The sequence below is a fragment of the Varroa destructor genome, unplaced genomic scaffold (genome assembly GCF_002443255.2).
Source record: "Varroa destructor unplaced genomic scaffold, Vdes_3.0 BEIS01000006.1, whole genome shotgun sequence".
NCBI lineage: Eukaryota > Metazoa > Arthropoda > Arachnida > Mesostigmata > Varroidae > Varroa > Varroa destructor.
Genome location: NW_019211459.1, coordinates 12,150,046 through 12,164,993, shown reverse-complemented (window position 1 = coordinate 12,164,993; position 14,948 = coordinate 12,150,046). Strand labels below are relative to the sequence as shown.

Below are 14,948 nucleotides of genomic sequence, written 5' to 3'. Positions count from 1 at the left end.
ATCGAGAGCTCTCTTTCGAAAACTCACAACAATTGCAACACAAGTTAGTCAACTGCTGTCGCAACCATAATAATACCAGTGATAGCGTAGCAACACTAGTCTTGGCCAGCTAACGAAATGCAAAAACACTATAGGCAAACAGCATTGCACAGAAGAAGAGACTGTTTATCGATTCAATTATGCCAACTGCACGTCAACACGTTCGGTACATCCGATGGCATCCGGCACACGATCAACAGTTTCGAATAGGCATCCCACGGAAATTCAACGTCGTTTTGTGTGTTGTTGTCCTTCGACTCACTAGCCAATCGGCTAACTGGTTGGCAACACACCCAGATTGAAATTCGTCGCTACCAGGTCATCTAGACGTGATCTCGTCGCTGACCTCGCCTACTGCTGCTACTACTATATGCACTCGATTCGATTCCACTCGGCCCAACACAACACAACGCGACGCAACGCATCACAATGCAATCGACTGAACTCCGTCACTCACTCACTCACTCACTCACTCACTCGCTCGCTCGCTTGCTTGCTTGCTTGTTTGCTAGACACATTGGCCACAACGACAGTGGCTGTCGACTGTTGTTTTTGCTGTTCGCCTGTCTTTCACCGATGACCTGGTGCAGCGACCTGTGGGATCTCGCGTCGCCAGTAATCGTCGACGGATGGCTGGTAGCTAGTCGGATCAGCCGGACGAGTCAGCGTCACAGTAACCACGTTTCGACCAACATGAATTTTTTGAAGGCTCGACGCAGCAGAACGGACCAGTCAGTGATTGGTGACGGGGTCGTCGTATACAGCAACCGGCAAGGTAGGGCGAAACCCAACTCGTAAGAACGATTTGGCGGCTAGATGACGCGTCCGGCTAGCCAGGAAGTACGCATTACCCGATCTCATCTCGATGCACGCGGCGCGACATACGGCGTACCAGTAATATGAAACTAAACGAGCTAGGACTTTCTATTGAGTTATAATTTCTAGCCGGGACTGTACTGACGTATCGAGCGTGGTACCGAGTGCGTTTAGTAACGATGAATCTGAGAACTAATGAAATCGATTTGACATTTGCGTGTAGCTAAGACTAAAAGCAGCGCGACGAGTGTGGAACAGCTAGAGCTCCGAGGAAAAGTAACTCGTCTTCAAGCATATGCGTCGCGGAGTGAAGGTTAGTTCTTTTTAAAATGCGTTGCAATATGAGAGGTGTATTACGCTAGCTACATACCCTGAGCACTTGCTAAATACTGACGCCTGAAAATTGTTCTGTCACCGAGCACAACGCTGGTCTCACCGTACGTATGTAAGTACTGACGTTGTCTACTATTTTGAATTTACGCGCTCTGGCCGCGCCGCAACAGATGTTGTTGTTGGAGCATGCAACATTGTCGTCTGCTACCTGTGCTACGTCTGTGTTATGGTGTCGGAATAGAAGGGCACCAGTAAGGTCGGTATTGCGCTGTCTGCGGACGTGAGAACGTTGCCTTGATTTAGCTCTGTGGTTGTGGAGAATAGCAGGTTATCGCTAATCATTGTGGTTCGTTGCAAAAGTTCATAATGCTGTCCAGGCTGGTCATCGCTCGAGTGGCTCCCCGTGCCATTCTGGGATCCCGATGTTCTAGCTCCGTGGGCAATCCTGGATGTCCTCCTGGTCGTGAAATTCTTACGGGTATTGAAGAAGGTCCCGAGCGCGATCTCGTGAACTTTCCCCGCCTCAAAAGGCCTCTCTACCCTGGCAAAGTCAGGTCCGTTACCGCTGGAACCATGTTCCCTCAAATACATTTACGGATTGAATTAACAGTAGAAAAAGGAACCTATGTACTACATTACCCTTAAGATCGTAATTATTAGAGAAACCAAGGTCTCGGTCATAATTCTGGATGATCTACGGATGTTTGTTTACTCATGCATAGCTATTTTTAATACTGAGGTACTACCATATTATCGAATGCGTTGTGAGAATTGCACTACAATACACCTCTCTGTAAATTACTAAGGGCAACAGAAATTTATGAAAAAAGATTGTGCTCGTAATAGTAGTGAATTAATCGGATTATAACTTAAGACAAGAGCAAATACTTGACGTTAGTTAGGTCATTTAAATCATGCTGCTTTGACTATTACTTTATTTCACAAATTCAACAACGGCCTGTAAGCAATCCAACACAATCTGACGTAAATTATAGTACCTCCCACTTTTTCAATATGTATTTTCTTGTTGGATGTGGCCCATAGCATCATGTTTGGCTACAATGTATTGCATAAACATGTAATAAACAAGTCAATCTATGTGCGGTCATCGGGAACATTTATTCCAGGATGGGAATATTTCCCGAGGAGTGGTTTACAGCATTGTATCCGAAAACTGGAGTAACTGGCCCCTACCTGTTCGGCACGGGTTTACTTACGTATTTGTATTCGAAAGAAATCTTCCTCCTTGACCATGAGTTCTATGTCGGTCTTACTATTGTCATAATCCTTGCCACTACAATTAAAAAATTTGGACCCGAATTGGCCAAGTTTCTCGATGCCGAGATGGACAAGGAAGAAGCCGAAATGAAGAAAGAAGTCGACGATGAGTTCACCTCTCACGAACAGGGCATCAAAGGTGGGTAATCAAATGGAAACAACAACAAAATATCTTTAATCAATAGTTTGTTTCTGTCAGTTTATGTAAAAGAAAACATGGATAAAGCTGAAGGTCATTATCAAATAGATGAAAAGTAATTACTATACACCGAACGTATGTAGCGGAAAGCAGTGGGAAGAATACAAATGATTTAATGACCTTCAACATGTATACTCGGTTAACGGGTAGAACTTGTTACGTAGAAAAGCACTGCTATTTATTAGAATCAAGGCTGTTTTTTCAAACAACTGAAAATAATTTAAGCTAAAAAAAGACATTGGTCCAATATTATCTAAGAATGTTGTTAGTCAAGAGATAATGTATTAAGTACTGATCACCGTTGCCTTGTTCAGGTTATCTATACTGTTACTGTTATCTGTATTAGCAAACAGCACAATGGTTATCTGCTGTGGTAGGTTTTAGCATTTGGTTTACAGTGTAGATATATATGTATACATACATATATAAATATGTTATATTAAAATATTAAATAATGGTGGTATGTGCTCAGCGCTACGGACTGTAGAGTAATGACTAAGGATACTTTTTGTTGGCATTGTTCCTATGTTTTCCCTTCCATTTCTTATGACCAGATGAAGAGCTCCACCAATGGCAGCTGCAAAACCGCATCCCAATGCTGCTCGAAGCCAAAAAGGAGAATGTCGCCCTGCAGCTGGAAACAGAGTTCCGCCAGCGTCAGTTGCAGGTCTGTCTTCGCAGACCTGTGGTAGATTTAATAAGAAGGATTTTTTTGCTGAAGCTCAATAGTTTGTAGTTCTTTGATGAAAGTAGTGTATATTTTTATTTGGATCCTGTCAGCATGATTTTTATATGCTACTAAAAGACGTGAGATGCAGAGTAACTGGGGGCATCCAACGGAAATCATTGACAAAAAAAAACGATGCGTTGTGTGCAGAGTTGGAGTAAACTAGTAGCATTCTGTTATGAGTTTTTCGTAGAACATAATTATTTTAATGTACGTTTTAGTTACACGCGTATTATGTTATTCGAATGAATACATAATGGTAGCAAATAGCTTAAAAAGCCAGGAGATAAACATTTACGAAGCTAACAAACGAAATCCTTCCTCACTAGTGTCACAGCTAGTGGGTCAGTTATATTAGTGTCTGGCGACAGGAGAAGTAACTAATTATATTCTGTGTGTTTGGCTTTCAATGTAGGTGTACGAAGAGGTTAAGAAGCGCCTGGACTATCAGCTCGAGGTTGTCAACATTGAGCGACGCCTTCAGCAGAAACACATGGTTGATTGGGTTGTCTCTAATGTTCTCAAAAGCATCAGCGATAAACAAGAGAAAGACGCACTGGCAAAGTGTATTAGCGACCTCAAGAGCCTGGCGGCAAAGGCCTAAATCTATCTGTGTTTCCAGTCTATAGCTTTTTCAGTCGGGGGTTATATAGATGCGAGGGCAGATTTTATTTGGCGCATGATACTGCCCATTCATAACACTGCGATCTGACTGGAAAAACGGAGAAGCGACCAACGTGGGTATAATCAATGGACGTGAGGCTGCTCCAAAGATCCAATCCAAGGAAGGCTGCTCTTAGATGACTGAACGAATATCACAGTCAGCACGGCAAAGTTAATAAGCCAAGGGCTGGTGATTCTAAAGGAGGCAGCATTTTATCAAGACCAACAGGAGTGTATTCTAAAGCGGCGGGCTCACCAAGAGGTTGTTGAAAACAAAGTAATCTACGGAAGAATGAGCGTGTGCAGTGTGGTCTAATAATAAATTTTAGCTATCCTGTTCCAAGTAAGCAAAAGCGCTGCGTTATTTTTCAGTATCTATAGAAATAGGTAAGGAAAAACAGGTCTTAAGAAAATTGGACACCGGTTAATGTAGGACATGCAATAAATGAGTAGCATCCAGTTCAGTGTTTTCATTTTTATAAAAAAATGAAATCAATGTATAAAGTGTGTACCTTCCTTTAAGAATTCACCGTGTAAGGTATGTACCTGCCTATAAGGTAATTTACGTTGAAAGGTTAAGGCCTTCTGCCTTTATTTACATACTGTATGCACACAAGCCATGGGCATCAAGAATAGTCCAAGAAGTGTCAATTTGTAATCCAAGGCTCACCCATAATGTCAGGATATGAGCGAAGAATGAAGCTCTTTAAATCACAGAACATTTTGGAATAACCTTTGGTCATAAGCGTGTAGCCATGTTGCGGTGTAGTTTCAACGGAGAGTTGTATGCTGTTTTTGATATAGAGAAGAAAAACTAAGCTTTGCACATATAATACTCATTCACACTTAAGTAAAATGCGGTTCGCTAAACCAGCTGAAGCTTAAGATGTTTTTGATGACTCTGAAACACCCTGTCGCCAACGATGGCCCTATGTTAAAATAATTTCGTAAGACGCGCAAAAAACTAATTATAAAGTGCAAGAAAGTATTGGTAACCTGGTATCGTGACAGTCTCATGAATTGTAAAATATTTGCCGTTAGACTATAATATGGCATTTGCTCCGCTAGTACTTACGCGTGCTCTGGACGAACACCATCGACGGTGTAGATTATATACTTATATCCGCAGAACAGAATCAACTCAAAAAAGCTTTTTTTTGCCCAGCTCCTCCTTTAGAAAAGCAATAACAATGCCTAAAAATTATTTAATATATTTACAACGTACTTACATTTAATAATCGAATTCGTCCTCTTACAAGCTCGTCTAATAAGATTCAGTTCAAAATAACTTAAATGCACTCAATACTGTTGCTGTCTAGGTGAAAAAAAAGCACGTGACTCTGCAGAGCTCTGCGAACTAAGCCGTACGAACTGGTGCACGACGATATGGAAGAAAACTCTACAAAAGTTCTTACAGTAGAAAATGTGTTTAAACCCTTAGTGTTGTTCACTTTGCAAAAAAAAGCGTTTTCAATATATGATGCACTACGTCTATTTAATTGGTTTAAGCTGTGACGATGATAAATCTATACATACAAACGGAACTCTTCGAGACGTTTCTCACGGTGCTACCCAAGAATACCGTAAAGATGGACGCTGATGTATAGCGGTGATAATATAATTTCTACTGTTCTTGTATCTTGTCACTTTTAGTAAACGCGTAGCTTATTTTATTTTCTGAATATTGTCATCAAGTGTTGATGTAAAAACTATTACAAAAGAATATTCTCTTTTTCGTATTGTAGTAAATTCTTCGAATGCTTAACTTGGAATGGATTCCAAAATAAGGTAACTTCAAGTCTACTAATTCTTTCCGTGTAATATGTGGATTTAGTGGTAAGAGTGCAAGATTGTTCTGCGTGTTACAATAGTGTTCTGCCTTGCGTTTTACCGTTCACGGTTTGCACGGGCTTCGCGCACATATGTACCCAAAAATCTAGAGTTGCACCATGTTCTTTTATAAGCTAACATAGAGTTTGAACCCTTGTTCATGCTAAAAAAGTCGGAATGACATTTCATACATTTGCGGCCCTGGCAAATGTTTTTATCACTCTCGCAGTCAGTAACTTGCGTTGCATTTTTTATTTATTAATTTCAAGCGGGATTGTAATCGAAAGCGCCTAGTTTTTCAGCCCACGAAAGCCAACAAAATTATGGATTTCCCCTCAGTTAATAACGCAACGATAGCAAATAGCAGTTTTAAAATATTGGCGCGATTTTAGATGATGCCTGCGATTAGAGCCGATGCACCCTGGATGGTGAGTGCCCATCGATATGACTTTTAACTATTTCGTGCGGGGGCCTTTTATTTTTATACAAACGCCGGCCTTGCTAAGGACAAGTGTGGGACGCTCGTCGCTATTAAGTAGCCGAATAAATGTAAGACTTATGTAGAAGTTTAAGGTTACAACTAGCAGTTTTATTTATGTAATCGATAAATCTAGTCAAACAAAAAAATAGGATTAAAGAAAATGCCTTTTTCTTGCAATCAACAGAAAAGAGCTCACAAAATAACGATTTTTGTATCTAATTCTACTTCGATGAATGTCTCTATAACCTGTATATTATCAAGGGCGGCAGACATCGTACACAGAGATTATTGATTTAGTCAATAAATTTTCGAACATTATATATTTTCATAACAAGGCACAATGTATCAATCGTATTCGGCATATGGCTATTATTCTTGAAGGTGCTTAATCTAATTAAGTCTAACTTCTCCCCGCCACCCATCTTCATATGGTACAGAAATTATATTCAACTAGAAGATCCATAAACTACCTTTAAGAATAATAGCTATATACCTATTACGACGAATGTAGTAGAATCAGATGCAAAAATCGTTGTTTTGTTGGCTTCTTGCAGTCGATTGCAAGAAAAAGCGATTTTCTTTAGTCCTATTTTCCTAGATCACGTTTACTGTATATATGATAATTCGATAATAAATTGTACAGGCTGACGCAGCTTTTTGCCTGGTTAAATTTTTCACAAAAACGTTTCTCTGTCTATCTTTGAACAACGTATATTGTGCATTCTGATTGCTATAGTTGTTCCGTAAATGCAATAAGTGTAGCGTAAATAATGACTGAGATGAGATAATTATCCAATTTTACGACGCGTTAAATTTACTTAGTTGGCATAGAAAGCGGTAGGCAATTTTTCAGAACAAACAGATTTGCTGGATAAATTTGAATACATTGTCTAGAAGAGCTTTCTTCAGCTTGCTGCATATTAGGAAGGCACCCAAGGCACTGCGAACGTAGAATCAAAAGCCGTTAGTCCAAACACAGTTTGCTTTACTGGCCATTATACTTAAAAGTAATTCTGGGTCAATATTTAAAGATATGCTTCTTACTCTAAAGGAATTAGTCTTAACTAAAGCGGGAAGGATAAAAGTCACTGAAGATTGGGCTGAGGACAAAGCTTGTCAATCTTGTCTTTATCTATACTGTCCAAAACAGTGTGTAGTTACATTGGGATGTCCTTTTTTGTGCGCTCACGTGTAATGTAAGTAAGGGAAACTCGATCACCACGTCCGCATTACGCGTGGTCTCTATGAATAACGAATCGATTTAAATACTAGCGAGTATTCTACAACAACAGATTATATAACGAAAATTAAAAAAAAAAATCTTGGGTTAAAATCCAGTTCTTAAGATCATGAGCAAACGCTTCATGTAAAATGACACTATTGGTTACCACTGGTGTCTGTACTACGTTACGTTGAATCTCAATGCTTGTTACGTTTGCAACTGATCCTCGTGGATATTCTTACACGACATCACAGGCCGTGCAACAAACATCTGTCCTCGTGAAGTTCAAGTCAGCCAGATGTGCTAAACTTGACGAAACATAGATACTCTTTTGGTGAGAGGAACCCAGGCTTGTCGTGTCATGAAACGTACTTTCTTGTACTCTAAAATGTAAGACTTGTCTGCCAGCTTCGTTAAATGGCATCATGTAATGACACTATGATTAATGTTTAATCCGATGACGTCACGTATTTATTCGTTAATGGATTAATGATTAAGTTAGAGAAATATTAGTAATTATAAGATACAGAAAGGAATTCCGCACATAGGCTTATAATTAAAAAAAAATATTATTCATATATAGAGAGACAGATAATGAATTCATGTCCGCGTAACCAGCTTAAACAACCTAAATATAATGCAACGATGCTATTACCGAAGTCATATAACGGTATGTTTTGAGTACCATTCATAATGGATATTTACTGAGATTTATGCGATAGATTGATGTGATCCTGACAGGCGAGATCAACCTCAACATGGTTTGTCCCCCAGTTCGCTATATTCCATTGTCCATAACATTGTGTAAAGTTGAAATTAAGTCACTAAGCGGGATAAAGCGAAGCGCCACATGCGAAGTAATGTCACGAACGTGACCTTTCCATTCGAGAGGCGGGCGAATATTTTGTTGCGTACTGAATGACCTGGATGAAAAACCTTCGAGAAACCTCAAAGCTTGACACACCATCGTTAAACTGCGTTTGTCGGAATTAAATAAATTCTGGTCGATAACCTGGGCATGACACGCATTGAAAGGTCCGATATTCAGGACCATTAATGTTGACTCAGCGTCGTTTCAAATGAGCAGCAGATCGAAATTACACGACGAAGCTTACGTATACTCCACCGCTGCCTGCGGGAGTTAGCTGGACATGATGTTAAGTGGCCGTTTGCAAGTGCAAAATTTATGATCCCACAACACTCGACTTATATGCTGATGGCGTATTTTAAATTTGTCGTCTTGAAAGTAAAAGCCTATATTAACTAGGATAATAAAACTACCAATTTGATATCAACTGCTGCTGCTAACTGATTTCTTAGTCTAAAATCGTTTTTGTTCCATCTTTTGAATGTTTTATGGTCACTTAATTTGATACAACGCGTTGACGATGGCATAAGATCTTCATACGCGCATAATAGCCTTAATTAATCAGGCTCCACGTCTCTTCTTAGTCTTCAGTTAGTTTACTGTTCCACTTGTGTAATTTTATTCCAATATGCTACACAATATCCGCGGTTTTCGCGAACAACGAAAAACCAGATTAGACCATAATTCTGCAAACTATGAGAACGGCAATATTGTCGCTGAAGAACAATCAAGTTAGCAAGAAGATTAATCGAGGTGGTGAATCCTGCTAACATCACAAGCCAAATCTAGAGATTTATTTTCAACCTAGAACATAAGAGCATCTCATATAGGCAATATCATGTACTCGGATAATTTGGGTTGACTATTTCAAAGCGAGAAGCACGCCGTGCTATTTGTAATAGTCTCAGCTAAAGCGAAGCTATGCATATAACTGTCCACCTTATAAACGTTAAATGTATTTCAAACCGTAAATCAGGTAATCGTTAACAGATCGACGGACTTTGTGACGACTCTCGGGCGGCAGCCGCGACACCCTGCTAGGATAGATCATGATAATAGCTCTGATGTGTATAATAAGTATCTCTATGGAACTCTGTTGTGACCAATTGCGGATGAAATATCAGTACATCGTTATCAACTATCTTAACGAGCTGTATACAGTGTCAATCACCAATCTCAGTATTTTAAAGAACTGGTAGTTGAACCTCATATTTATTTTGCGAAGCCTTGCTAATCTTTGCATAAAATCACCTATTTACAATATGTTTCATGCTTTTTATAAAAAGTTTTAATCGGTGAAGTCTACTAGAAAATTTGACGGTAATGTCTACGAAAGCTTTCTTAGAGTACTATTAGTAAAACGGCGAACACAAAAATGTGCCTAAAAATGGGTAAGATTTCGCCGAAAGTAAGGTATAGATATAACTATAGACAGAAGCTATAGATAATGTGGAGAATTAATCATTGGTAAGCGACACCGGAAACCAATTGCGAAAACACTGCGCTTCACGGTAACTGCGCAGCTATCTGTTATGTAGGCTGCACAAGTCCGTTATTGCGGAAGCATTCCCAACCCCTATTTAAATACCTATATGAGTATTCGAGTCTCAATAATATTTCGTCAAACATGTAGTAATGTTGACAACTCAGCAACTGACTTAAGTTTTGTCACCGCGTTAACTTAACAGTTAAATAAGAGCTTATGGGTCAACAATAGTTTTTCGATACATAAAAACAATACAATATTTTTAATCTCTATCTGTGGCTAAATCTCTAGGTATATTTTACCCTGCATGAAGAGGTTATTTTTGCTCGAAAAATAACGCCGAAAGCTTCATATGACATGAAGCTAGTAAATGTATACTTTTGAAATCTCGTTATTTGGCGTTCCTCAAATGTGGTTTCTTGTTATCACATTTAAGTCAAGCGAGAAGAGTAATTCGTAAAACGCATGGAAATTTCTGATTCGAAAACGCTTAGCCGTTACGATGAGCATTATCGTTAGGATGTTTGACAAATTCATCGAAGATCTTACTAGATGCCATTTCATATTCAAAGACATCTACCAATAAGACTTGTTTCTATGTTAACAGAGACATATTTGTCGTATTTTTTTCTTTTTTTCCTTTTTTATGTTCTTCTCATTTTGCTTTACCGGCTCTTTGTTTGGGTAGATTGGCACTATGAAATACTATGTTAGGAGTCTGTCTGTTGATTATGAAGTAGGCAGTGGCCCAACCAAGACTAGAAATCACACTGTTCTGCATATTTTCAATGGGCTTCCTTCGCCTCAGCACATGTCATGGATTCTTCTCAGTTTATGAAAATTCATCGAACTTGCGTTAACCCATCTGGCGAGGGGATCTATATACAGCTTAAAGATGTTAAATGCGAGTATTCAAGATATGCTATTCTTTAAAACGACCGTAAACGAAAACGAAGGGAAATTCGTTTTATGCCTGATCTTGCATTGCGATATGAAACAAGGTAGCGAGACTGGGCATGGCCACAGAGCTGCTGTCTATACGCACGGCTTTGCACAGGAAGTGTGAATCCCTGTGGAATGGGATAGCTTTATAGATATTAATTCTATGTACCACGTTGTTACAGACAAATCCAACGGACTTCGAAATTGAATAATTTTCGAACTACGTGCCCATAGCAGACGAAATTTCGGGAGTGAATGCTTTTATTTTCTATAAACTTATGACTGAAACTGGGCTTACGTTTATTTCAGGAAAAATTTGGTTCAGAAACACAAAAGCCTCAAAATTCAATGCTGAGTTATCACGTTTTTCTTTTAAGGCTATAACGATGTGAAAATTCGTCGAGGTTAATGAAGCGATTAGGCAAGGAATTCTCAAGCAAAAGAACTGTACATGAACGATGCAAATGTTTCAGGAACGAAAATTGGTGTGCTGAAGTGTTTTAACAAAACTGGGACTTGAAGTCAAAGTCGGAATGTTACATTCAGCTTGTTGGTAAATTATAATCCAAATACTGCAAATGTGGGAACTGGTTATGAAGTCGCTTTCCAGGCCAGTTGGAAATGCGTGCGCTGTATTTCAGGTGCAATTCGCAAAACTTTAACCAAAAACCCACTTGGAGCATACGAATGCCATAGACGAGATTTGGCTCAACTTTTACCGCCAGCCTGAAGGGGGTTAGGGAATAGAATGGTACGAGTGTCAAGTAGGTTCGGGCGTAAAATGGCAGTAGTATTTTGCGGTGGCCATTTGGAACGTCTGCTAGTATAAAATGCGCGCCAAAGATAAAATAATGAATGCAGTTCGCTACCTCGAATTTTTATGAAACTTATAGAACGCTAAGGCAATCGCAAGCACGCAGTCTAATCTTATGCGAGACTTATGATGCCTTGATCGTTTCCTGGACTGAGCAAAGCAACATATATAACATTGGCTTCAACCTGCTTATGACCAATATTTAAACCCATTCTATATGCTAAAAAGAGCGACTGTATGGCAAGCAAATCTCACTATCGATCTATTTCGAGAAGCTATACATGAAAAAATGACATATGAAAACACGAGGGGTAGGTGGCTGTTGAAAAGCTGGGACAAGCGTGTAAAACATAAGAGAGAATACCTTTAACAGAAATTATAAATTTGTCGTTCTAAAGTACAAGTTCAGCAATTTCAAAATTGGCCGATTCTTTTTTGACAGTCTAAGATTTAGTATTTATATGTTATTTTTTAGAGAATATATATATATATATAAATAATAACTGCATTAATTTTAACTTTTTTAAATCATGATCAACGCTGCTCTTGCATATAGATAAAGGATTCAATAGGTGGGAACTACATTGAGTCTCAATGCTAATGCGTATAAAGGGTGGTGAGACTTGAGCAGTCATGTACTGGTACGTGCTTACGGATTTCTGGGAAATATGTTGGGCGTACTCAATAGCTGGAGAATGCTTTCTGCCTGAGCTCTACCTGGAGAATATATTTGTCATAGTTTCCCGTACTGTCAGCGTCCGGTACCGCAAATATTCTTTATTCTAATACACAGTTTTAGACTGCTGTCCCGTAGATCAGAACAATAATATTTCCACTGTTTTTATTGTCATTTCCGTAGGGAAAAGGGTCATCAGAGGTTTGCGGAAATCTCCAATAAATAGTTATTATTATATAGTTAGTGATAGGTGAAGCTTTTGTGTTAGTTATCTCCTCGCTACAACGAAAAAACCTCCTCGAGTCATATCTAAGCAAAACTGCTTCTAACCAACCCATCACTTCAGTCGTAAATTAGTCCATTTTCTTGCCCCGTGGATACTTCTTGCTCGACCGTTGCATAGAAATATTTTGTAAGATCCATAGACGAAAAACGTCTGAGTTAAAACTTTTTCCATTCAGTCGTATTAGCTTTTTCTGTTTATGGAAATCGTAGCGCTTGGTGACATATGTAATCTCGTATAGAGGAAGTAGGTATTGTAGGGTTTTTGTTTGAGAAGAGCGTAGGCCAAAATTTAAATGGTTAGGTGGTATTTTGATTTAGTCGAGGGTTTTCTAATAGCACTCATAAGTTATGCAATTTTACGGATGAGACTTCTAAACTGAGAACTTTTTTGTCTATTGTTACCTCAGCAAAGAAAGATACGACCAATACGCGAGCTCAAATAACCATCCAATAGTTATATAAGCTAATATTCATAAACTATAAATCTTTTTGACAAGTTTTCTGTATATCCATTAAGCAGAATAGTAAAACTACGTACCAATTGAGAATGTTGCTCGCCGGAAATTTTCATCATAATAGATGTCAAGATGTGATGACATCTTTAGTCTTTTTACTTAAAATATAACGTTATCTGGGTCTGGTATTATTTTACAAGAAAATAATTGTCAAGAAGTACGACTAATGCTTGAGGCAAGCCGGGAAACTGACTTTAATTCAACCTTTTGTAAAAATGCAAAATTTCATGCAGTCGATGATCATCCTTGGTTTGAAATTTCAGCTCCTAAATTATTTCGCATTTTGAGGTAAATACGAGAGAGAAGCCCAAGCGAAGTTAAGAAGTAACTTTAAAAAAATATTTTACTATTCCACATGTACTGTTTCTATCGGTTATGTTCAAATGTTGATTTGTTTCGCCGAATTTTTAAAACAGCTTTCGTGTACGTGTTATTAGTTCAACGTAAAAACTATCAGGGAAACTTTTTACCAAAACCAAACTCGTGTCCAGCGGTTACAAAAGTTTATACATGTTCGCAATCCCAACATGCGAGGGCTGAATGGAAACGATTCGCCGTAAGCCAACATGGCCAAGCTGGCGTTGATTCCTTCCTTCCTTCGGCTTTTAAAAGTAACTTTAGCGAAGCCGACTGTTAAGGCTTGTTAAGAAAACATTTAAACCCCAAAAATGTTCTTGTAGAAATTTTACTTTTTTTTTATTTCTATAACAAAATGTTTCAGGCCCTGAATAATCGGCTAACGTGTCTCTTGCCGTCATTGCCGTTTTATGGGAGAAAACTCTGAAAAAGCGCTCGGAGGCCAAACGGCCATTGAATGGCTGTAACGGTGTCCCAAGACGCACTTGTCCAATGTGATTATTTCATCAAAAACTTTACTTTCGCGTACCTTTAGTACATTTTTGATCAAAAGTGAGATATACTATGTTCTTTTGGCGCACCATCGATTTTGCCACGAGGAAAAACATGCTTTTTTGTACCGAGCAGAGGTTCAACTAAAGAGCTATCAATGTTCACTAGCACAAATATAACTTCTCTAATAAATTAGTGACAGGCGAAGTTATTTCAAATTTTATCAAAATAGCCCAAGTGCTTATTAAGATTTTAAATCGACTGTTACTGTTCTGGCGTGCCTTTCTTTATATACATGACTATTTTGATAAAGTCCGACTTGCTGTGTGTTTTGCATAATTTGTAGTTCTTACAAAATTTCGCAAATAAAAAACCACACAGTGAATCCTGAAACAATGATTCACTTCCTGGACAGAAAAATGATTGTGAAAAATCCATGTGCTCACCGATCATCATCGGTTGATGCAGTGTTTGTTAAGATGTGTTACACCACTGAATATTTTATTTATTAACTTATGTTATTTTAATTTATGCCTAGATACCTATATATTTCTCTTATTCTTCTTAAAAGATACGTTACAGGCGGCACATGCCTGAACGGACGATGACAAGCAAAACGTTCTGAATATCATAACGGTAATGTATATGGCTATTATCGGTTCATTTGTAATTGGGTACCCCTAATAATCTGAGTAAATTTTACAGTGGACGTTTCGAAAAAGACAACTTGTACAAAAATTAAATGCACAAAAACAGTTAACCATTCCCAGTCTGTCACTACATAATGGCCCCAGTTCGACTCACGTTTATAATTTATCGTTCGAATTGCTACGGTGACGTATAACGGTGTCTCGTATTCAATAGATGCGATTGCGTGATGCTCCGCTTAGAATGGTCTAAAAGAAAAAAAATAGATGGTCTGAAA

The 14,948-nt window shown here is 38.6% G+C and overlaps 3 protein-coding genes across 6 annotated transcripts in view; 2 read left to right on the top strand and 1 right to left on the bottom strand.

The window, feature by feature from the left end:
• The first annotated feature begins 468 nt into the window (after positions 1-468).
• LOC111252963 (uncharacterized) lies at positions 469-1,498 on the top strand. The gene is made up of 3 exons (XM_022811667.2): positions 469-814; positions 1,079-1,168; positions 1,359-1,498. Exons 1-3 carry the CDS (start codon positions 469-471, stop codon positions 1,427-1,429), a joined length of 507 nt encoding a protein of 168 aa, XP_022667402.1. The 3' UTR covers positions 1,430-1,498.
• A 56-nt stretch (positions 1,499-1,554) lies between these two features.
• On the top strand, positions 1,555-4,408 carry ATPsynB (ATP synthase subunit b, mitochondrial). Its single transcript, XM_022811665.2, has 4 exons — positions 1,555-1,742; positions 2,316-2,605; positions 3,220-3,332; positions 3,808-4,408. Exons 1-4 carry the CDS (start codon positions 1,555-1,557, stop codon positions 3,994-3,996), a joined length of 780 nt encoding a protein of 259 aa, XP_022667400.1. The 3' UTR covers positions 3,997-4,408.
• The window catches only part of LOC111252959 (uncharacterized), a 26,351-nt gene continuing 13,687 nt past the window's right edge, over positions 2,285-14,948 (bottom strand). For 2 of the 4 annotated variants that reach the window (XR_015316169.1, XM_086973703.1), the window contains one exon: positions 2,285-2,638. Coding sequence is in view for 1 of the 4 variants with exons in the window: in XM_086973703.1 (XP_086829829.1) it covers positions 2,614-2,638 (25 nt within the window). In the remaining 3 variants the exon portion in view is untranslated. Of the gene's footprint in view, positions 14,920-14,948 lie in introns of all 4 variants that reach the window. The other 2 variants (XR_015316166.1, XR_015316168.1) reach the window with 2 other exon arrangements.